At 35.2% G+C, this 25,345-nt stretch overlaps 1 protein-coding gene across 1 annotated transcript in view; it reads right to left on the reverse strand.

Moving 5' to 3' along the window:
* Positions 1 to 17,009: 17,009 nt before the first annotated feature.
* LOC110107532 overlaps positions 17,010 to 25,345 on the reverse strand; it is a gene marked incomplete at its 5' end in the record, with an annotated part of 12,010 nt that continues 3,674 nt past the window's right edge. The window contains 1 exon segment of the mRNA XM_020837807.1: positions 17,010 to 17,506. Coding sequence (XP_020693466.1) covers positions 17,228 to 17,506 — 279 coding nt within the window.

Here is a 25,345-nt window from a genome sequence, read left to right on the forward strand (position 1 = left end):
TATCTTATGTGAACTAATCATACTGTATGATTCAGTTTAAACTCAAAAACCTAGCCACCAAATTAATTTAAGCAGCCACTAATAGGCAACAGGACATATGCTACTCGATAAAATATGCTAGCCACTAGTCCAGGAAGAAAGGAAATGAAATAGGATAGTCAAAGATGAAAGAAAAGAAATCCATATATTTTCATTAGCCTAGAGAAAGAGATTGACCAGGGGTAAGATGCATACCGCATACCTGATCCCACTGCTCTAGACCCTTCTCCTTTTTTTCTTGCTTTCTTTGCCCGAGAACCAGCTATCCATGCAACCCATTCTCGACTATAGACTATAGAAGGCATGTCCCCCTTAAATCCATATATTATACCTATTCTATTACTCTAAATTACCCCCGGAAATAGGACTAATTGGTCTCAACTCAATTTTTAATATTTAAATTTTGAACTAATCGTACAATATGATCCAATCGTACTGTACGAATATTTGAATACTTGCTAAAATTATTTCCTATGATTTGTCAATTAAATCAAGGCTTAATTAATGATTGGTGATCGTACTATACGACCCGGTTCATGTCGTATGATGAAACAAGGTTGTTTTTGGTCATCCCGAAGGTCATACCGGACAAAACCTTCATTATTGAACTAATCATATTGTATAATGTATACATTGTACCAGACAATCTGAATATTTTAAATGACTGTATTGTACGAGTTGGCTCATACCGGATGATGGATAGAGATGAATTTTGGTCGTCCCAGCATTTATCCTGTATGAACAAAAGAAATAAAGTACATCATACTAGATAATATTTATATTATACTGTATGATGTATTGGACAAATGTTGCATGTTTGTACTCCTTACTAGGATGAAAGCTATTTTGAACTAATCATATTGTACGATAGTGATCGTACTATATGAATATAAACGACTAAATTAAAATTTTAGGGTTTCTTGAAGCCTACTATTTATTCAATACTTTTAATCTTTTGAAAGAGAGTGAGAGAGAGGAACATGACAAAGGAAGGGAACTCTTGAGAGGGAGCTTCTTAAAGGGATTTACGGCTTGTGAGAGGAAGGAGAAAGTGAGTTTTTGAGGGAGGAGTGTGAGGAGATTACAGGGTTGCTCGAAGTCTACTACATGTTTTTGCTCCTCTAATGGCCCAGGTAAATCTTATGGGAGCTCTCTAGGGGGAGAGCCTTCAAGGTCAATGTCATCAAAGGTCCTCTTCCTTCTCCAGGAGGGAGAAAAATGAGAAGGTCGGCCGCCATCGCCGGGAGGGTGACATAGCATCCGACACTCCGCTACACCAGAGAAGGTGAAAGTGTATTTGTGTAAAGGCTTCTCCACCATGTTGTGAGAGCAGAAGGAGACTTACTTTTAAGTAGTGCGAATCCCGGAGTATACGTAGGTCAAGTAACCAAACCACTATAAATATTCTGGTATGCTTTTTTCATTTATCACATTTTATTTTTTGTTGCATTTAATATTGCTATAATTGCTTAGTGAGAAATTGATTTTAGTACTTTGTTGTGCGATTTAAAATTTCATCACCACTGTTGCAATTATCTTTTAATCACTAGCTTCTACTTCTAATTAGTTAATTTATTTTTTAAAATTTACAAAAAAAAGGTAAAACTCATGTTTAGGCTTTGATCTGTATTTCAAAAAATACCAATTCACCTCCCTCTTGGCGCATCTCATACTTTCACTCTCGACCTCTTCTATATAGGTTAACGTCATCAAGTAATGCTTTAACATACAACCTCAGATAGGTTATACATCCTTGGTGGATTCTCTTGGCCTCTTTCATTTATGTTAATATCATATAGCAATGCTCTGACAGACAACCTCAAATAGGTCATATATCCTTAGTGAATTCTCTCAACTTCTTCCATATAGGTTAATATCATCGAGCAATGCTCTGACAAATAACCTCAGATAAGATATACATCATTGGTGGATTCTCTCGACTTCTTCCTCAGAGGTTAAAATCATCAAATAATGGTCTAAAAAAACAACCCAATGATGATCTACCCATGAGGTAGCCTTAAAAGGAAGAAAGTAATGAACAGAGTCCTCACTAGAAAGACTCTATGAGAGTATGTGGTTGATAAAGTCATCACTCAAATAAAGATCTTGGTAGGCTAAAAAGTCTCAAAAGGCATAGGATAATCTTTCTCTAGGTGACAACTTTATTTATAATGAAAAATAAGCATCGAACTCATACAATAATCTCAACTTCACATATAATATCATTGGAATTGCATAAATTCTGTAGCAGATTCAAGTGTATATTTATTCTCAGTAGAAGCTAAAATTAAAAGTACATCAGCATCATCCATACAAGTTAATGTCATCAAGTAAAAGGAAAATTTTAAAAAAAAAGTCAAATATACTTGATGGATTCTATTGAACTCTTCTCTGCTACACATTAAAGCATCTCTTACAACTTCTTCAAAAAAAAGGTAATAACCTGATTATCATCAGACCTCCACTTAGTTGACATTATTAGTGTGTCGTGTGACTAGTGACAGAGCACACTACATTAACTCCTTACATCATGGATAGAAAATGTCCGCACATATTAGTATGGATGCATATTTCATTTAGCAAAATGCAACTTGATAATCACGATTATCAACCCTTCACCTGATATATACCGTTGATATTTTACCTCATATCAGTCATCATTGGCTTCTCGCTCAACTATTATTAGTAGCACAACCTCGAACTATCACCTTTCAGCTCTTCACCAAACCATCAATCTATATCGAGCTTCAACCCGATCGTCGATCGTCGCTCGACTTCCGCTCAAGCATCATCAAAATCTTTCTTATATACTGACAATCACTGTTTCTCTACATAGGAACTATTATCGCCAGATCTTTTCAAATTGCCCTCTTATGCAAGAGGTGGTTGATCTTCTTCTGTCAATGATCCCTCATTTAAAGAGAAAACTCTCATCGAGACTCTTATATAAAAGAGGGGCACTGAAGCTTGATAGAAGATGTCACTTATCTCAAATATTGAAATGCCTTTTATATAAGAAGAAGAAAAAAGGAGAAGAAAATGGGAATAAGGCTTAAAACTCTAATTCTACACAAGAGATGGGTACTTGTACTTAATAGGGGATGCTACTTAATCAAGATAGTATAAGGCCTCAACTGTAAGAAAGTCAGATGAATAAAGGAGAAAGAAAGAGGGACAATTTTCCCATTTCCCTAAGAGGGCTATTTATAGGTGAAAAGTAAAAGGATGGAATATTCTATAAGAATAAAAATAATCCAAAAAGATTATAAAAATATTCCAGTAATGAGAATATTCTTTAAAAAAAAGAGAAAAAGAAACTCTTTCAAAAAAGGGAGGAAAAAATTCTCTTAAAAAAATAAAAAAATAAAAAATAAAAACAAACTAAGCAATTTTATGTTTATTAAAAAAAGAATGGCGGGCCCCACATATAAAAAAAAAACATTAAACAAATGGAGAGGGGGGGGGGTGCGTTATAGCTGCTTCATGTAGCTCTCCAAATTAAAGAAAAAATAAATAAAACAAAACAAAAATGTGGGGCCCATGCATAAAAAAAGAAAAGAAAACTCTTTGTAATGAATCTACACACAATCTTTTATTTTGAAGTGCTACTTTGAATAAATCATCACACAATCTTTTATTTTGAAGTGCTCCTCCGGCTATTACACCTACACTGAAGTGCTACTTTAAATAAATCATTACAAAATCTTTTATTTTGTTGAACTAAATTGGGCAGCTTTAATATCAGATATGGCCTTAATATTCCAGGGCAGAAACATTACATACTTGAGCAAGTTTTTAGACTATAAAATTAAGAAATTATTTCTAAAATTTTTCCCAAAGAAAAAATGGTGAGCATGAAGCATGTAAGTGCAAAATTGCTTTTCAACAGTAAATCTAAAGATGATTTGCTAATGCATTTTTTAATCAGGATCTTGCTTTGGAAGAAATTAGTTTACATATTTTTCGAAGTGATATATGCTGCATCAAAAAGCCTGTATTGTGTGATTTATAGTGCAATTTACTTTGCATAAAGTTGAGCAATAGCCGTCAATATGCGTATGGGCTCGATTTTTGGCCCGGACAGTACAAATAGGACATTTTTTGGGTCGCCAAAACCATTTTGGTTACTTTTAAATGTTTCATATCCAATTTTGACATTTTTGGGGGCTTAATAGAGTCTCTATGATCAATTTCAGGCACTTTCAATTGTTTCAAAGTTTCAAGTAGCAAAAAAAAAAATCTCTAAAGACTATGATGCATGTTTTTGGACTTTTGGAACTTAAACATCACAAAATAGGGAGACAACTAATATATCATCAAAAAATTATCATGATCGGGCATGATTCTCGAGACAAAATTAAATTTGGGACCATATGAACTCTGATTTCAACAAACTTATAGTCAAACTGAATGTCTAAAAAATATGAACTCAACGACACCAAATTCGACCCAATCCCAGCTCAAATGGGTCCAAATCAAAGACCTGAAGCACATTTAGAAGATTCATACCATAATTTGGATTACTAAAAGGTTTCCAAATGTGACATGCTTCTAGTCGAATCAAACGGCTCGACTAGTCGAATTCAACGAGCCCAAGATAACCAAATTCTGATATTATTAAGGCATTCAAATGCCCAATAAACAGTTCATGATCAAAGGATTCAACATCGGCCATCCATTCAAACCACTCACAATTTACCCTTGATCTTCCTCCTATTTACTGGCCATGTTACCCTCAAAAAATTATAAATAAACCCCTCATTTCTCATTGAAGGAGACCCACGTCACTACCCGGCCCGGTGAGCTCGCATAGGCAATGTGGGAACATAGGTCAGATGATAGACTAAATTATCTAATTTCTAAAACTATCACCATAACATTTGAAAGAGCCTCTAAAACATCAAATTTGAAATCACATAAACATAAAATCAGTAATATTCATGAATTTACCTTTCATCAGGCGCTCCTCTTCTACGGTAAACATTGCAAACCCTTTTACTCATTTTGATTTACTTGAACTTACCAGAAAAATATTAACAACTAACATTAAGCCGAAGCTTAATAAGTAAAACACAATTTTAAACTACAGTAATCAAGGCAAAATGCATAATATGCTAGATGTCACATTTCATATGAACAAAATATAAAATGATTTTCTAAAAACATGCAATTAAACATATCATAACAAAAAACCATATCTTTCATTTTCCTTCCATATTCATATCAATATACTTAGCTTTCTCATTTTGTATATATTATAATCATCACAGGAGCCACCGTCTAGTATCATACAAGTACTCCTTTACCATTTTCCTTTTTTCATATCCTATATCATTTTAACGTGCACAAGTACAATATCCCCAGCTAGTACCATAAGGGGGTGAGCTCGCACATACAAGCATTCAATATAACATTCATATCATCTCATATCGTTTCATTTCATATATTACATAAACTTTATCATATAAGGCCATAAAATGTAACATGTAATTTGCATGATCAATTATTTGATAAGAGTAAAGAAGCATGATTGGTTTATCAAATCATATAACTTGTGAGAAACAAAAGACATTACTGTAATTAAACAACCATGCATACTTATAGATTCGAGGAATTCAATTTTCACACTAGTTCTCCTTCTTTCAAGGTCATCACAAATATCACCTATAAGAATCAATTTCTCATTTAAAAATCTATAAAATAATTTAAAACAAAATTCTCCTTCTCTATCTAAACTACTTTAGTTCTCTCTTTTTCACCCTCTCTCTCTCTCTCTCTCTCTCTCTCTCTCTCTCTCTCTCTCTCTCTCTCTCTCTCTCTCCTTCTCTATCTAAATAGTATTTTGAGAAAAATCTCAAAATATCACCATTAGAATATTACTACAACTCTTATGAATAAACTTTGTTAAGAGATTTCCAAAAAAATCAACATTTTGGAAAAAACCCTAAATTTTCCAACTCCATATTCTTGGTGAAAAACTTCATTCCATGTATAAAATTATATCCTAATCATTCCCTAACAATCCCCCATTTAATTTCTTAAAGAGATTTAATGTTTTTGTTAAACCCTAGAAATCTTTTCTTGGGAAAACCCTAAGGAAAACATTAGAAATTGTTCATAAGAACTCACCTTAGCCTTCCCTTAGTATTCCCTACAATTTCCTCCACGAACGGCCACTAGAATCCACCTCCGGAGCCTCCTCCCATTGCTTCACGTGCGTCCACCCCATCTCCCTTTCGGTCCGCTCATCTGGGTTTCGGCCGAACAAAAGAAATGGGGGACCGAATGAATTTGGTCCCCTTTAATTTTCTTAGATGGCCAAAGGACAAAAATACCCTCACTTAAACATTCCAAGCTTTAATAATCTCTAAGGGTATTATGAGACTTCTATGAATTTTAATTTCTAAATTGAGCAAAATTAAATATAAGTTTATATATCAAATTTTTTAGAATTTTGCAGAGAATTTTATAAAATTATTTTCATTAAAATCCAAAAACCCTGAATTTTTCACTTAAAACTCGTCGCAATGCATCGAAAAACGTGCAAGGTCTAAAATGGCATTTTTCAGGTTTTACAATTCTCCCCTCCTAATAAAAATTTTGTCCTCAAAATTTACACAACTTCTAATTACAAATCAACAAACAGCTATCAATTCAATTAACATAAACTTCAACATTGGAACAGAATAAACTAAACATTTGAAATATCAAAGCAAAATAATCTGATTAATCCCAAAACATCTGATATGACATAAAAAAATAAACTACTAAGTCGAAAACACCAAAACATCAAATTTAGCATTCAAAGTCACTAAGAATAAATAATAAAGCCATCTCAATTGTTATTGTCAGCATCCATTGGTTCATTGGGCTCCTGTTGAGTCAAAGTGTAAACTCGTGGTCTGACATTCTACTTGAATTGATTTTACACTAAACCTGCAACTGATGGTTCTATCATTTTGGGTTTTCCATAATTTCTTTGTGAAGGTGCTTCATTTGATCTCATCTCTCCTGAAGTCTTCTGAACTAAAGCAGGAAAATATTTTACTATGTGTCCACGATGATGACACCAATAGTAAGTGTTAGAACTAATCAAACATTCACCCTTATGTAATATGTCACACTTAGCACAGGGTTCCGTGACTTTACTTGCAGTTGCCACTAACTCCACTAGAACTAGACTTGGGCTTCTTCGCATTTGATCCCTGAGTCTGATTGCTTTGAATATCCTCTTCTGAACTCTTCCTTTTATGTTGGTCCCTTTTCCTTTGAGTAGCTTGCAAATTTGATTTAATCCTTCGGGCCCTCTCTACCATAATTGAATAATCCTCAATGCCAAAAGGAATCAAAGGTTGTCAAATGACATCCTTCAATCCAGATAAGAAATGATGGCATTTCTCTTCTGCATTGGGTATCATATATGAGGCACACCTAGAAAGTATAGTGAACTAAGTCTCATACTGTGTAATGGTTTTATACCCCTATACCAATCTATTGAATTTGTCTTCCATCATCCTCATAGCAGACATTAGTACATACTAGTCTCTAAACACTTTGACAAGCTCCTCCCAAGTAACTTGAATACTAGGTCTTTCCAAGCTCTTATAATTGACTTCTCCACCATCTCTCTACTTCCCCATTTAAGGCATAGGTAGCTAAAGTAACCCTTCTATCTTGAGGGCATAAAATTCCTTCCAATATCTTCTCAATCCTCATTAACAAGTCCTCCACCTCTATATATCCACCACCTATGAAGGGAGGCTTCATGTCTTGGAATATTTTAAGTTTTTTTCCATTAGAGTGCTTCCACTACCTCCAGCCTGGGTTTGAGTACTCTTTATCATTTGGGTCATATATGTCATTATTTGTGCAAAGGATTCCATAGTAGCATTGATGCTACTACTCGAAGGCTTTACTATAATTGGTATCTCCGTCCTAATCTCTCTCACAGTGCCATCAGTGACAACATTTTCAGGATCCAAGGCTTTGAGATATAACCGATGAAACAAAATTAGCAGTCTATAACACATACCCTATACCTTAACTAACCTAGAGATTCATCATGTTGGCTATTTCATATTGATCAATATACTTAAACTTTTACCTGATACCACTTTTGTCACGACTCGGCCCGATGAGCTCTCATAGGCGAGGCGAGAATAGAGGTTGGACGGTAGACTAAACTATCTAATTTCTAAAACTATCACCTTAATATTTAAAAGTCTCTAAAAAATTAAATTTCAAATCACATAAATATAAAATCAGTAATATTCATAAAGTTACCTTTCCTCAGGTACTCCTCTTCTACGGTAAACATTACCACCTCATCTACTCATTTTGATTTACTTAAACTGACCTGAAAAATGTTAACAACTAATATTAAACTGAAGCTCAGTAAATAAAACACAATTCTAAACTACAGTAATCAAGGCAATTTGCATAATATTCTAGATGTCACATTTCATATGAACATAACGTAAAATAATTTTCTAAAAACGTGAAATTAAACATATCATATCATAAAACCATATCTTTTATTTTTATTTACATATTCATATCAATATACTTAGCTTTCTCATTTGTTATATATTATAACCGTCACAGGAGCCACCTTCTAGTACTATAAAGGTACTCCTTTATCATTTTCCTTTTTCAACATCCTTTACCATTTTAACGTGCATGAGTACAGCGTCCCTAACTAGTACCATAAGGGGGTGAGCTCCATCTATTCAGCATGCACATACAAGCATTCAATAAAACATTCATATCATCTCATATCGTTTCATTTTATATATCACATAAACTTTATCATATAAGGTCATAAAATATAACTTATAATTTGCATGATCAACCATTTAATAAAAATAAAGAAGCATGATTAGTCAATCAAATCATATAACTTGTGAGAAACAAAAGACATTATTGTAATTAAAGAACCATGCATACTTATAGATTGAAGGAATTTGATTTTCACACTAGTTCTCCTTCCTTCGAGGTCACCAAAAATATCACCTATAAGAATCAATTTCTCATTTAAAAATCTACAAAATAATTTAAAACAAATTTCTCCTTCTCTTTCTAAACTACTCTAGTTCTCTCGTTCTCTCTCTCTCTCTCTCTCTCTCTCTCTCTCTCATTTTCATAATTACAAACATATGAATTTAATTTGCCTAATCATTTATCAAAATTATATTTTTTGTTATTACACTTGCCAAAAATCCTATATCCTAACAAAAATAATTTAAATTAAATTTCTATTTTAGATTTTAACTTAAAACCCTAAATTTGAAAAATACATTTTCATTAATATATTTATTTTTGTATGCTAAAACTTCTCATTCATCAAAATAATAATTATTAAAAACTAATTTTTGGATTTATATTAATTGGAAATTAGGAAAAATAGTATTTTGAGAAAAATCTCAAAATCTCACCATTAGAATATTCCTACAACCCTTATGAATAAACTTTGTTAAGAGATTTCCAAAAAAATTCAACATTTGGGAAAAACCCTAATTTTTTCAACTCCATATTTTTGGTGAAAAACTTCATTCCATGCATAAAATTATCTCCTAATCAGTCCCTAACAATCCCCCATTTAATTTGTTAAAGAGATTCAATGTTTTTCTTAAATCCTAGAAATCTTTTATTGAGAAAATCCTAAGGAAAACATTAGAAATTATTCATAAGAACTCACCTTAGCCTTCCCTTAGTCTTTCCTACAAGTTCCTCCATGAACGGCCACCGGAATCCACCTCCGGAGCCTCCTTCTGTTGCCTCCCGTGCGTCCGCCCCTTTTCTCTTTCAGTCAGCTCGTCTGGGTTTCAGCCGAACAAAAGAAATGGGGGACCGAATGAATTAGGTCCCCTTTAATTCCCTTAGATGGCCAAAGGACAAAAATGCTCTCACTTAAACATTCCAAGCTTTAATAATGTATGAGGGTATTATGGGTATTAAGAGACTTCTATGAATTTTAATATCTAAATTGAGCAAAATTAAATATAAGTTTTATATATCAAATTTCTTAGAATTTTGCATAGAATTTTATAAAATTATGTTCATCGAAATCCAACTAATTTGAATTTATCACTTAAAACTCATCACGACGCATCGAAAAGCTTGGAGGTCTAAAACAGCATTTTTTAGGTTTTACAATTCTTCCCTCCTAATAAAAATTTCGTCATCAAAATTCACACATGTTGCAAATCAACAAACGGCTTCCATTTCAATTAACATAAACTTCAACATTGGAACAGAATAAACTAAACATCTAAAATATCATAACAAAATAATATGATCAATCCCAAAACATCTGACATGACATAACAAAATAAAATACTAAATCCAAGACACTAAAGCATCAAATTTAGCATTTCAAGTCATTAAGAATAAACAATAAAGTCATCTCAATTTTTATTGTCAGTATCCATTAGTTCATTGGGCTCCTGCTGAGTCAAAGTGTAAACTCGTGGTATGACATTCTGCTTGAATTGATTTTGCACTGAACGTGCAACTGATGGTTCTATCATTTTGGGTTTTCCATAATTCCTCTATAAAGGTGCTTCATTTGATCTCATCTCTCCTAAAGTCTTATGAACCAAAGTAAGACAATATTTTGTTGTGTCTAGGCTGATGACATCAATACCAAGTGTTGGAACCAATCAAACATTCACCCTTATGTAATCTGTCACACTTAGCATAGGGTTCCATGACTTTACTTGCAGTTGAACCACTGACTCCACTAGAACCAGACTTGGGCTTCTTCCCATTTGATCCCTCAATCTGATTGCTTTGAATATCCTCTTCAGAACTCTTCCTTTTATGTTGGTCCCATCTCCTCTGAGTAGCTTGCAAATCTGATTCAATCCTTCGGGCCCTCTCTGCCATAATTGAATAATCCTTAATGTCAAAAGGAATCAAAGGTTTTCTAATGACATCCTTCAATACAGATAAGAAATGATGGCATTTTTCTTCTGCATTGGGTATTATATGTGAGGCATACCTAGAAAGTCTAGTGAACTCAGTCTTATACTGTATAATGGTTCTATCGCCCTATACCATTCTATTGAATTTGTTTTGCATCATCCACCTAGCAGACATTGGTACATACCAGTCTCTAAACACTTTGATAAACTCCTCTCAAGTAACTTGTCTGCTAGGACTTCCTCCAAAGGTCTCTTGTAATTGACTTCTCCACCATCTCTCTACTTCCCCATTGAAGGCATAGGCAGCAAAAGTAACCCTTCTATCTTGAGGGCATAACATTCCTTCCAATATTTTCTCAATCCTCATTAACCAGTCCTATGCCTCTATGGGTCCACCACCTATGAATGATGGAGGCTTCATGTCTTTAAATAATTTCAGGTTTTTGTCCATCGGAGTGCTTCCACTTCCTCCAACCTAGGTTTGAGTACTCTTTATCATTTGGGTTATAATTATCATCATTTGTGCAATGAATTCCATATTAGCATTCATGCTACTACTCGAAGGCTTTACTACAACTGGTATCTCTCTCTTAATCTCACCCGTAGTGCCATCAGTGGCATCATTTTCAGGATCCAAGGCTCTAAGATATAACCGATGAAACAAAATTAGCAGTCTAAAACACATATCCTATACTTTAACTAACCTAGTGAATCATCCTATTGGCTCTTTCATATTGATCAATATACTTAAACCTTTGCTCTTATACCACTTTTGTCACGACCCAGCCCGGTGAGCTCGCATAGGCAAGGAGAAAACAGAGGTTAGATAGTAGAATAAACTATCTAATTTCTAAAACTATCACCTTAACATTTGAAAGAGCCTTTAAAAATTAAATTTGAAATCACATAAATATAAAATTAGTAATATTCATAAAGTTACCTTTCCTAAGGCCATCCTCTTCTACAGCAAACATTGCAACCCCTTTTACTCATTTTGATTTACTTAAACTTACCTGAAAAATGTTAACCACTAACATTAAACCGAAGCTCAGTAAATAAAACAAAATTCTAAACTGCAGTACTCAAGGAAAACTGTATAATATGCTGGATGTCACATTTCATATGAACATAATATAAAATGATTTTCTAAAAACATGCAATTAAACATATCATATCATAAAACTATATCTTTCATTTTCATTTTCATATTCATATCAATATACTTAGTTTTCTCATTTCGTATATATTACAATCGTCATAGGAGCTACCGTCTAGTACCATAAAGGTACTCCTTTACCATTTTCCTTTTTCCATATCCTTTACAATTTCAACGTGCATGAGTATAGCATCCCCAGCTAATACCATAAGGGGGTGAGCTCCATCTATTCAACATGCACATACAAACATTCAATATAACATTCATATCATTTCATATCGTTTCATTCCATATATCACATAAACTTTATCATATAAGGTCATAAAATGTAAAATATAATTTGCATGATCAATCATTTGATAAGATTAAAGAAGCATGATTGGTCTATCAAATCATATAACTTGTGAGAAATAAAAGACATTATTGTAATTAAAGAATCATGCATACTTACATATTCAAGGAATTCGATTTTCACACTAGTTCTCCTTCCTTTAAGGTCACCACAAATATCACCTATAAGAATCAATTTCTCATTTAAAAATCTACAAAATAATTTAAAACAAAATTCTCCTTCTCTTTTAAACTACTCTAGTTCTATCTTTCTTTCTCTCTCTCTCTCTCTCTCTCTCTCTCTCTCTCTCTCTCTCTCTCTCTCTCATATTCATAATTATAAACATATGAATTTAATTTTGCTTAATCATTTATCAAAATTATATTTTTATTATTACACTTGCCAAAATTCTATATCCTAACCAAAATAATTTAAATTAAATTTCTATTTTTAGTTTCAACTTAAAACCCTAAATTTGGAAAACACATTTTCATTAATATGTTTATTTTCGCATGCTAAAACTTCCCATTTATCAAAATAATAATTATGGAAAACTAATTTTTTGATTTATATTAATTAGAAATTAGAAAGAATAATATTTTGAGAAAAAACTCAAAATCTCACCATTAGAATATTCCTACAACCTTTATGAATAAACTTTGTTAAAAGATTTCCAAAAAAATCAACATTTTTGGTGAAAAAATTCATTCCATGCATAAAATTATCTCCTAATTATTCCCTAACAATCCCCCATTTAATTTCTTAAAGAGATTCAATGTTTTTCTTAAACCCAACAAATCTTTTCTTGAGAAAATCCAAAGTAAAACATTAGAAATTGTTCATAAGAACTCACCTTAGCCTTCCCTTAGTCTTCCCTACAAGTTCCTCCACGAACGGCCACCAGAATCCTCCTCCGGAGCCTCCTCCTGTCGCCTCCCGTGCGTCCACCCCTTCTTCCTTTCGGTCCGCTCGTCTAGGTTTCGGCCGAACAAAAGAAATGGGGGACTGAATGAATTCGATCCCCTTTAATTCCCTTAGATGGCCAAAGGACAAAAATGCTCTCACTTAAACATTCCAAGCTTTAATAATCTCTAAGGGTATTATGGGTATTAAGAGACTTCTATGAATTCTAATTTCTAAATTGAGCAAAATTAAATATAAGTTTTACATATCAAATTTTTTAGAATTTTGCATAGAATTTTATAAAATTATTTTCTTCGAAATCCGACAACTTTGAATTTTTCACTTAAAACTCGTCGTGACGCATCGAAAAGCGTGCGAGGTCTAAAACGGCATTTTTCGGGCTTTATAACCCAAGCAAGAAATCAAGAAGAGAATTAAGAAAAGGAAAGAGAAGGAAGAGAGTTCTCTTGCCACCTGACTCCTCCACGATTGACGCCAAATTTCTGCCCGGCCACCAAATGACGCTGGATTTTTGCCCGGCCACCAATTGATGCTGGATTTCTGCCCGGCCACCAACTAACGCTAGAATTCTGCCTGGCCACCGACTGACACTAGACTTACACTCGATCGTCGACTAACATCGGACTTCCACTTGGTCGATGACTAACGTCGGACTTCCACCCAACTTCCATCGAATAACGTTCCTTTTGACCTCTATCGTCAGATAATGATCTTTCAAACCGATATCGCCTGCCAAACAATTTCCTTCCGACCTCTATCACTAGACTATGATCTTTCCAACTTTCATTGCTCATCGACTACGGTCCTTTTGATACTCGTCACTACATAACCGTCCTTCCGACCTCCATCACCAACCGACTATGGTCCTTTCGACCGCCATCACCCGAATACAATCTTTCTAACCTCCGTTGCCCACCGACTATGGTCCCCTAGACCAAACTAACATATCAATACTAATTCTTCCAATTTATACCATGTAATGCAATCTATATGATCTATATTTGTTAAATCAATCCAAGACCTTACCCCCAATGAAGGGACTCATTTATAATCAACTAAAAATACTAATGAATTCATTCAAACTGGGTCAGGTCCTATGGTTTTTTCCTTATTCAGAGTTTTCCATGAAAAATTTTTAGTGTCCTTTATAAATGTTGCACAGTCTATTTTATCTGATTGTGTGCTGGAACTTCGTACGATGCTAAGACGTTAAACTATATATATCTCTATTGTCGTGAAAATTATAGGACATAATAATTCAGCACCGCCTGTGGGAACGTTGTTTCTAACCGGGGGCAACTATTGCTCCAATCTCAAAATATCATTCATGTCAATGTCCTGACATAAACCATTACTGCATCAATTTTATGGGAAAAAAAATTGAACTAGGGGATAACCTTGACCACAACTAGGGCTAAGAAAATTGGTACCAGTGAAAGCTTAAGATTTGAAATAGAATTTTATACATAACCATAAAGGATAAGATGAAAAAGAGTTAATGCAAGGGATGGTGAACTAATGAAAGTACAGTTTTAATTACAACTATATCCAATTATCAAAACTACATTATTCATTTCAACTTTTAAATTTTAATGCTTAAATTTATAACCTATAACTTCAAATTAGGCAAAAATAAGATTTAATGATTAAGTTTAACTATTTGTATTTTTCTAAACTAAAAGTATGCTTTGATTCATTTTTACTAATTATAGATGATGATTTATTATCATATATTTTAGTAATTTTATATGGTCACTTTTTATTTTGATTAATCACTTAATTAGAATTATAAACTTCTATTTGTTTGAGGATAAATAAGAGTCTAAACTAGGAAGAATTTGATAAGCTTAAATAATATTATATTGTGTTAATTTGTTAGTAAAAACATATTATTTTAGTGTTGTTTATGCAGGAAAATCCAAGAAATGGGCAAAATTTTTTAGTATATACAACCCCCAATGTTAAACACAATATTGCCGCCGCGCCATCATTGGCACCGCCGCCAGAGCACTCAAATATAGACATGGCGACGCCTAAGCTCTATTTGACAGTACCGCAGCATCAAAGGAGTCAAGGTAAAATGCGTAGATCCATCAGTCAATCAATCAGGTAGCACATGACTAAACAAATTAGCACATAAAAACAAGCATAAATAAACCGCCAATACTTATAACTATCTCACTCAACCATTGATCATTTCATATAGCTTTGATACTAAAAAGGAGTTGTCATAAGTCAATCTAATATGACCCACAAGAAAGATAGATCATATCGTTTTGAATGATGATAGGCCAAGCCCAAGATTAAAGTTTTGAAAAAAAAAAATTCATATTTCCTATTATTAAATAAACTATGGAGATTCTAATTAACTTATATTAAGTAGAATAACTCTTACATAAATTTCTATTCTTTTCATTCATCACTAAAATGTACATACAACAACTACATAGCAAAATAGAGCCAATAAATAAATATTCAAGACTAAAAATCTATACATACTCTAACATATTAGAACATGGAACTACAGCTACTCAATTTGCCTTCTTTCCTTTCTCTCACCTAAAATAGAATGCATAATATGTGTGATTTAAGACACATATCCTAATTTTTAATAATTAGTTCATTATGAATTTTTAACTTATCTAGATCCAGATAACTTTTAAAACTAGCCAAACTGCAAAAAAAAAAAAAGAACCAAAGTCATAAAAAACCCAACTTTCTCTATCTCAAGGGTTGAAAGCTCAAGTATGCCTACTTTATAAAGAATGGCTTATGTTAATGGCCGATAAATCTTTTACTAGCCAAAGTATAATATAAATTTGCCATATGCATCGAGTGTTCACTGAATGCTAAATTTTCAGGTATTAGCAATCTCCTTTCTATACCACAAAAGTCCCTACTGTAAAAACACTCGACTTATCAGCCCATTAGTCCTAACACCATGAAACGATCAAGCAAGCAAGCTTCTTTATATATTCTTAAAACCTGAGCACAACGGGACGGTGTAGCTACCAAAACAAAGGTGAAAAAAAGAGCGGAAGCATCTCCAAACAAGTAAGACTATTTGTCCTAAATCTTTCAAAACCTCCATGAGCATCCCCTATAATAATATATTAAGGAACTTCTAATTATCGAACCCTAGCCATTTGTTAAAAGTAGCAAGCATGAGAGTAAATGTCAAAAGCCATAAGCTCCAAGCCCCTTTCTATTTAAAGGGAAAGAAAGAAAAATGACGGTAAATAAAAATTCCTCTAGCTCTCTCTAAACTATTTGTTGATGTCAAAATAATTCATAATTCAAGCATTAAAATCAAATTCAACACTGCTCAATCATATGGATACAATGAATTCAAAGATAGCAAATATTGTAACTTAGGAATTAGGCACATTTAAGCACCAAAAGTTTAATTAATTTAAAGAATAAATATTTTAAAATAAAAGCAACGCGGCTAAAAATGAATAGAATATAGCAAGCTCACAATAAGGCTTCGTTTGGGACGGCTTTTTTATTGTTTTATAAAATGGAGTTTTAGTACAAAAATAAAATTTTTTGTACTAAAACTCCGTTTTAGAAAGCAGTAAAAAAGCCACCTCAAACGAAACCTAAGTCCATCTCATTTTTAGCTTTCCAGGTATATACTACGCGGGTCAAATTCATAAATTTTCAGTAGACATCCTCAAATTAAACGTGCATTGTAGTATGCTCATCCTTTACCGCCTCTCAGGAGAAAATAACGGACTCAAAAAAATACATTTATCGTTATCTATGAATCAAGAAAAAAGTGCACATTCAACCTCTCTCCTAAGAGATATAGTGGAGGTCTACATTTACTTTCTTCTTGAAAGAAGTTTATCAAATCCAAATACTATTGAATGCTTCTTCAAGTGCTCTTTTTCTGCTCAAGTCCGCAGTCCATCCACCAGCTTTTGCAGCTCTCTCTGCCCTCAACTTCATCCCTTCCTCATCCTCAACTGCATAGCCATGAGGGTGAATACTTAGACCCCCAATCGGTAAAGGCTGTGGTACCATGCCTGTAGGACGAGGTTGCAAGAGCCCGGAACCAGGTAGAGTGGTGGGGGCATAGTGCCCTTGCAAGCCAGTACCTGTGGTTTGTGAGCCCAATCCAGCACCCTGAGATGTATTTTGAAGATCAAAACTTCACAATTTAGTTGCAACAAACTAATCAAATCAATCTAAGATACGTCTCAGTTTATGCTTTGGCATGCTTTAGTTAAAAATATAAGATAGATAAATGAGGCCGAAAGATAGATGAGGAAATGACTAGTCTTAGGCATCCAACTACAGAACTACCAAGACCCAAATAATTAATTTTTTTATTATTATTAAAGAGGTTTATTTTCAGGTATTTTCCTATTTCAATTGGATTACATCAAGGATCAACCTTAAGCCGATATATTTTTGTTTTAGTCATAGATGTTCTCACTAGACATTTGCAAGAGGTTGTACCCTAGTGTATGCTTTCTGCTGATGATATTCATCTTGTTGATAAGACTAGAGAGGGAGTTGAAGGTAAACTTAAATTATGGAGGTCAACATTAGAGTCTAAAGGCTTTCATTTGAGTACATCTAAAAGTAAATATATGGAGTGTTATTTTAGTAATAATAGATCTAGTATGGGGTTTGTAACTTTGGGCAATCAAGTCATTAATAAGATTATATGTTTTAGATATATTGGGTCTATTGTTCAGATTGATTGTGAAATAGATGAGGATAATATTTGTAGAATTCAAGTTGGATCATTGAAGTGGAGGAAGGCATCGGGTTTGTTGTGTGAAAGATAAGTACCTCTCAAACTTAAGGAAAAATTTTATAAGATGGTAGTGAGACCTGCAATGCTTTATGATGCAAATTATTGGCCGTTAAAAGAGAAGCATAATATTAAGTTAAGTGTTGCAGTGATGGGGATGCTCAAGTGAATGCGTGGCGTTACTCTTAGAGATAGGATATGAAATAAGCATATGCGTGAAAAGGTTGGAGCAGCTCCAGTGGAAGACAAAATTAGAGACGGTCTCCTTAAATGGTTTGGTCACATAAAATGGTGGCCTTCCAATGAACCGATTAGGAAAGTAGATGTATTAGATTTAAATTATGTTAAGAAAGGTAGAGGTAGACCTAAAAAGACTTGATTATAAAATATTAGAAATGACCTTTCTTTATTAGATTTAGATAAGAAAGTTGACTCTTAATAGGACACAATGAAAAAAAAAAAGGGTTCATGTAGCCGACCCCATGTAGTGGGATAAAGGCTTGTCGTTGTTGTTGTATTAAAGAGGTTAATTTTTAATTCTAGACAAGTCTTCTAAAATCACATAATGTCAACGAAAGTAATTAAAAAAAAAAAAAAGGATAAAGTATGCCAACTAGTGGATTTCAAGTTAAAGAATTTATCATCTATAAGTGGAAAACGGAAAGCAGAACCTTAACAGGAGTTATCCTTATATACTTTAGAAGATTCCTAGATCATTCACAAGTCTGCCAACAGTACCACCATGATTTCTACAAAGCCTAGTGACAGAGGTCGTCCATGCCTTGGGGTACAAGATTCGAACCTTACATCAAAAGTGGCATACAAAGTGAAGTGGAAAAATACAACCCTATCCATAAGCCCTAATCAAACTGGCAATAGAGTATTTCAATGGAAATTGTATGAATATATTGCATATATTTAGCAATTCTCTCTCAGCAAAAGTAGAGAACAAGCACGACAGAAAAGTGTAAAAGTAAATGAATAAGAGTTTAGAAGGAACAAACTCATTATGGGTATGATTTTATCAATTATGTTTCACAATCATTTCATTCACTCAGAATTAGCTAATCTCCAATTGCGTAAATATCAGGTTATTACAATTCCCTTCACCAAATCTATGGATTCACTTGAAAAGTTTACAAGGAAGTGTCGTGAGACCTAATTTTTCCTTGGATAGGTATGTTGGGTAATACTAAGCTCATAACCCAAGTAGTGGCAAGCAGGTGACAACTTCACCTTGATAACAGAAGAGAGAGAACCTCTGGTTCGAATTCTAGAGAGAGAAAGTTCTTCGTTGTTTTGAATTTGATTTTCGCGAGTTTTCCGCGGTTGATCGTCGGCGGTGTCTAATCGGCGGGTATGACTGCTCCACGACCATCTGGCCCTCTACGGGCCAATGGTAGAGGATCGTATAGTATTGTGATTAAAGGAGTTAAACCTGTGAGCCGTCAGGATCATGTTGAAGGCAAGGGGAAGAATGTTATAGTTGATGATTTGGTGGTTCAGAAGATTGGAGATGTCTAGCGTAATCCAGGTTTGGGTAATCTTGATTATTCGACTTCGGATAATGTTAGTCTGAGGGTGAAGAATTTTTCTGGTGTTCTTGATACGATCGGAGGACGTATTATTGATAATGATTTGAATTTGGCTGAGGGTCAGAAGAATTTTGAATTGGTGGATCATTCAATGATCCAGGTGAATGATTCGATTGATTCTGTAAGCCTGACGAACAAGAAGAGTGATAGTTCTGAACAGAAGGGTGTTGGGGAAGTTGTTGATGCTTGGTTGAAAATGAAGCCTATCAAAATTTCGATCAATAGAGACCAGGTTGATTTTTCTGAAGATGGTGTTGCGGTCAGGTTGAATGCGGAGGAGGCAGAGAACTCAAGAATTTTGAAGAATTCTATTGTGATTAAAGTTTTGGGAAATAACGTGTCGTTCTCGGTTTGCAGTTTAGAATTGAGAAGGCAGTGGAGCAAATACGGAGGATTTCATTTGACGTCGATCGGAATGAACTGGATTTTGTGTTCATTCATGAGGAGTGAGGTGGTAGATGAAATACTGAATGGAGGTCCGTGGTATGTGAATGGGTTCATTGTTGGAATGGATAAGTGGACTCCTATGTTTGATCCAAATTCCTTTAAGGGAATCTCTGCTCCCATTTGGATTAGACTATCGTGCTTACCTCTGTACTGCTGGGATGAAGATAGTATAGCAAGAACAGCTTCATGTCTTGGTTCGCCAATGTACCTAGATGGCAATACCTTCCGTTGGAGCAAACGTGAATTCGCCCGTGTTTGTGTCAGGATTGACTTGGAGAAGAAGCTGCCGAATGGAGTTTGGGTTGAAGGTTTAGCTGGGAGGTTTTTCCAAAGGGTGGAGTATGAGAAAATTGATCTTCTTTGCTATCAGTGTGGTAAAGTTGGTCATGATTCTAAGATATGTCCAGATAATGTAACTATTGGTATTCAGGATCAAACATGGAAAAAGATGGACACAGTAACAGGGGGAAGGGATGAAGTCTGCCGTTGAGAGTAATCCTTCTGTAATCAATGATGAATATGGTCCTTGGATCCATGTCCAGTTCAAAAATAGAAGATTCAGAAGGGATATTATGGCTGGAAGAGGTGTGAAGGTTAAGGGAAATAATTCTGAGAATAGAGACATCAACAGCCGTCAGGTGGAGACAGTTAAGACAAGAACTGAGGATACTAAAGAAGTTAAAGAAGCAGATGTGGTTCCAGGAAAACGCTCTGTTAATGTGGAGAAAACTGGTGCGGAGATGTGTGAAACTCTTTCAACCAATCGGTTTGCTATACTAGTTGATAAAGATGTTGAGGAAGATATAGAGCAGCATGATGAAACTGATAAAGCCTTGGATAGAAGTTTGGATATACCTGAATTTGATGGTAACCATACTGACTTGGGTTCTCAAAGTGGTATGGCCAAGGTAAAACTAGCTAAAGAACTGAGATCATTGGGACCGATTCAGCCTGATCATAAAAAGAAGAAAAAGGTTGGAAGATTGAACCCCAACAGTGGGGAGAGATCTTCATTACCTGTTTAAATGTCTTCTATTTTATTTTGGAATTGCAGGGGAGCCAGGAAGAAGGAGGCTTCCTTGTATTTGAAAGAAATTGTTAGGGATCAGGATGTGTTCTTTGTTGGGCTTATGGAGACAAAGTTGTCTAGCATTAATAGAAAGGAGGTTGATTGTCTTATAGGGAGTGAGTGGGAGTTTTTTCACTACCCTGCTGTTGGTACATCTGGTGGTATTCTGGTGCTTTGGAATAGCAAGATGGTGACATTTGATGTTATGGAAGCCACTTCATAGGTGGTCATTGGCAATCTTTTAGTTCCCACCTTGGGAACGTGGAGAATTGCTACTGTTTATGATAGTAGGTGCTGCAAGGAGAGGAGTGATCTTTGGAATCATTTAGAGAAGAGCTTGGAGAATGATATTCCTTCTATTATAGGAGGAGACTTCAATTGTATTACTAATAAGGAGGAGAAGAGAGGTGGAAAGAGGTTCTTGTTCTCTAAAGGACCTAGGGAGATGAAAGGCTTCATGATGAAAGCTGATTTTCATGATGTTGGCTATGTGGGGCCACGGTTTACTTGGTGTAACAACAAGGAGGGTGCTTCTCGGATATGGGAGAGGCTGGACAGGTGTATGGTCAATTCTGTTGCTATTCAGAAAATTCCTTTAGTGGTATACATTATATCCATAGATATATAGTATCAAGCGTATAGTAGCAGCAATGGGTTTAGGTATTGGTAGAAATTGGATTTGGGAATTGAAGAGTTGGGTTTTTGGATTTTGGATTGAAAGATTTAATATTTAAAAATGGAAATTTGCACCATCTTGTACTTAAAGCGGATGGTGGGGGAATGGATGATGGACCCGATCAAGATCCCATGGTTCCGTCGTCCCGGGCCATCGTGGTCCCTGGTCTACTTAGTCAGAGGAGGTAGTCGACCCAACCTGACAGAAGGATCCTTGTCGGCAGCCATGGGTTGCTTCGTTCAAGGGAACCTTGTAGACCGGGGTTGGTGTTTGTCTAAGGGGACAAATTTGAATCCATCTTAGCTTACAGAGGGCTTTGTGCCCTATCGATCATATCCTATTGATTCATATCTCAAGGATTTGACGCCATTAAGGAGCGTATTGGCTCTGGCCATAACCGCTATCTGTGGTGCCATTTGGCGGCAAAACCACTCGGTTCAGAGGGCCTCGGGTCATAACCGTTTACCTGCAGTGCCATTTGGCGGCGAAACTGCCGGTTAGAGGACACGTACCACGTCCTTACTAGCAAGAGATTGTTTGAGAATGGATCCTAGTGATATTTTCGACTAGGCATTTAGCTCTTTGTGAGCTAGAGTAAATTTTTAATTTGTCCACCCTGGCAAACTGTTGCGGAGGGTGGATGGATTTTTGCTTTAATTGATTAGATGAATTTATTTCAATTTTAAATATTTTTTTGGATTTTGGGATTTTTTGACTTTGTGGAGTTTTGGATTTTCATGGATATTTGGGAGACATTTGAAAATATTTGAGAACCCCTTCGGTTGAGATCTGCATTCAACACGGCCATCATCAGGGTGTTAGGGGTTATTTTCATTTGTTGATTAAACCTTGTCGACTCGGTTGAGCTATTGGCCGAGGATCAGGTTTCGTAGGCTTTGTGTCTTTATTAATGAATTCTCTTGATTGTAGACCTTGAAGGCCTAATATGAATGTATTAAAATAAATACAGCAATTGTCACAACCGTGTATTTTTTTTAAAGGTTTGAACCTTATCGACTCCTATTGATTTGCATAGAAGGACCGGGTTCGAACTAGAATTCACTTGTCAACCCGCGCAGCATCCCTAGATGTCACGTGTGTACCAATAACACGCTCGCCGGGGCCCATGCGAGTATTTGATTACATTTACCCCTTTTAGTGTGTCTATGTGTATACAAACTATTGTGCACGTGCGGGGGTATTCTTGGAATAGACGCCTTCTGTCTGCTTGTACGAATGTTGCAGATCCGGTGGCGTAGCAGCTTCTGGATAGAATTGTTCGCTGCTTCGTACAGGTAGACTGTCGTGCACTATTTGTTGATTTTTGTAGGCGGGTCATAGTGCACTAACTAATCTCCTGCCTCAGATCGTATGAGCTTGCACTTGTCGTATTCTTCGTGCATTTTGTTGTGGTATTTGATCTCATTTAGTATATTTGTCATTGCTACAAGTATGCAGGTAGATGTATTCCTTCACAGACTGGAATTAACTTCAGGATATTACATTTACTGAAGCCTTTCCTTGCTTGTAGATGTTCAATATATTTTTTTTGATGCTGAATGATGGTTGACTATAAGAGCTTTGCAATATTCACTGGGTCTTGCTACATAGTTTGTAGGTGCTGGTGTTTATCACTAACCTTCTCATACAAACTAGTCAGTGGGTTGTTATGTTCGCTCGCATGCTTTTCATTGCTGCTTATGATCATTCATAAGTTTCTTGTAGCCACTTGTAAGCACATTGTTGTATGCATACAACATATCGTCCATTGTTAATAATAGACATTCGTACTCATCCATAGTTCTTCGTGTATTCGACCATGGATGGTATATGATGATTCTTCTATAGTCACTTGCATGGAGATTGTAATATCTTCTCTGATGGATGTATGAATAGGAAATTTTTCTATAGTAACTCGTAGGAACTTGCATGTGTTACAAGTATACTATTCTTGCTTGAAGATGATGCATTCTACGTATTACATGCCTTATACTATCACTTTGGTAGGCAAATCGCATAGGATGTAGATTTTCTAGTGTTATTTGCATTTGATGCAGCTCTTCCACATTTTTTTATAGATATGTCGTATTTGCAATATATACCCACCAGCAGGTTGTCGCTGCATATTCTTTGCTATTCACTTTTGGACATTCTGTATTCATTGTGCATATTACAAGCCTTCTATAACAGTTCGTAGGTTCTTCCATCAATAAGGTGTGTCGCATGTATTTGTATGAAGTATTGTCATTTGTAGGCATGTTACTACGCCTGTTAGCAATCAAGCAACTTTGATTGTATGCAAACTGCCTTTTACTTTGAACCTCCTGAATATACATTGATTAATAAGTCATTGCAATTGGTGTTTGCAAGGAATTAGTACATTCTTCCACAAGAGAGTTGATATTGATTGTCGTTTGTAATCATTCACCAATATCATTACACTCGCTGCACATCCATCTTGCTTTTGGGACATGATATGCTTAACTGAACACATGTGCTACATTTGTTGTGCTTATTTTGCATTTTGTTCATGATTGATGTATATTGCACTCATCTTGTCCCCGCAATTTAGCTATTGTGTTTCATAGAAGGTTTATGTTCACCTTCATAAATATGTGTGGGTCACTTTCTTTTGCATGCAATCATCTTCCCTCTTTGTTCATTAATATTTATTTGAAAGTCTAGAATTTGTCACTTAGAACCTTGCATCTTAGCATCTTTGTGTAATCATCAACTTAGAGGTCCAAAATCATGTCATATGAGTTAAGTTCATGCTCACTTTTGATTTCTTTTAGGTTCAAGCTTCGTTGTCTTTCAAGTTTTGAGTTCAATATCAAAGTTCTATTGTTCAAGTGCAGCTCGGCTTGAGTCCAACTCAAGTCTTCAATAAGTCCTTTATATTCATTCAAGTCCCTTGTATCATTCTTAAGTCCAAGCCTTGTCGGCTTAATGTTCAAATCAAGTTCTTGTGATTTATTTCAGCTTGAATTTATTTTAGATTTGAGCTTTATTGCATTAAAGTCCACAAGGACACCGCGGCCGTGTATTTTTCGATCCCCCACCACGCTAAGAAAAGCGTGTATGGGAGTTTTTGCAAAAAGGACATTTTTTTAAAGTATTTTGCAAGAAAAGCAGTTATTTCCCCGCAAGCGGGTACTTATAGGTATCCCCGCCTCGTCGTACGCATCGCACCGGGCTCCTATCCCACCACGCTAAGAAAAGCGTGTATAGGCGAGGTTTCCAAGGCGATACGAACATCAAAGAGGGGATTTTAGGTGATTACCCGCTTCGTCGCAAGCGTCGGGACGCACTCCCTCCCACCACGCTAAGAAAAGCGTGTATAGGTGGTTGTTTTGTCTCGACGAATGCGTTGAAACGAGTTCTCGGAGTTTTAGGGTTAGAGAGTTATACCTTG

The sequence above is a fragment of the Dendrobium catenatum genome, unplaced genomic scaffold (genome assembly GCF_001605985.2).
Source record: "Dendrobium catenatum unplaced genomic scaffold, ASM160598v2 fragScaff_scaffold_1029, whole genome shotgun sequence".
In the NCBI taxonomy this organism is placed as follows: Eukaryota; Viridiplantae; Streptophyta; class Magnoliopsida; order Asparagales; family Orchidaceae; genus Dendrobium; species Dendrobium catenatum.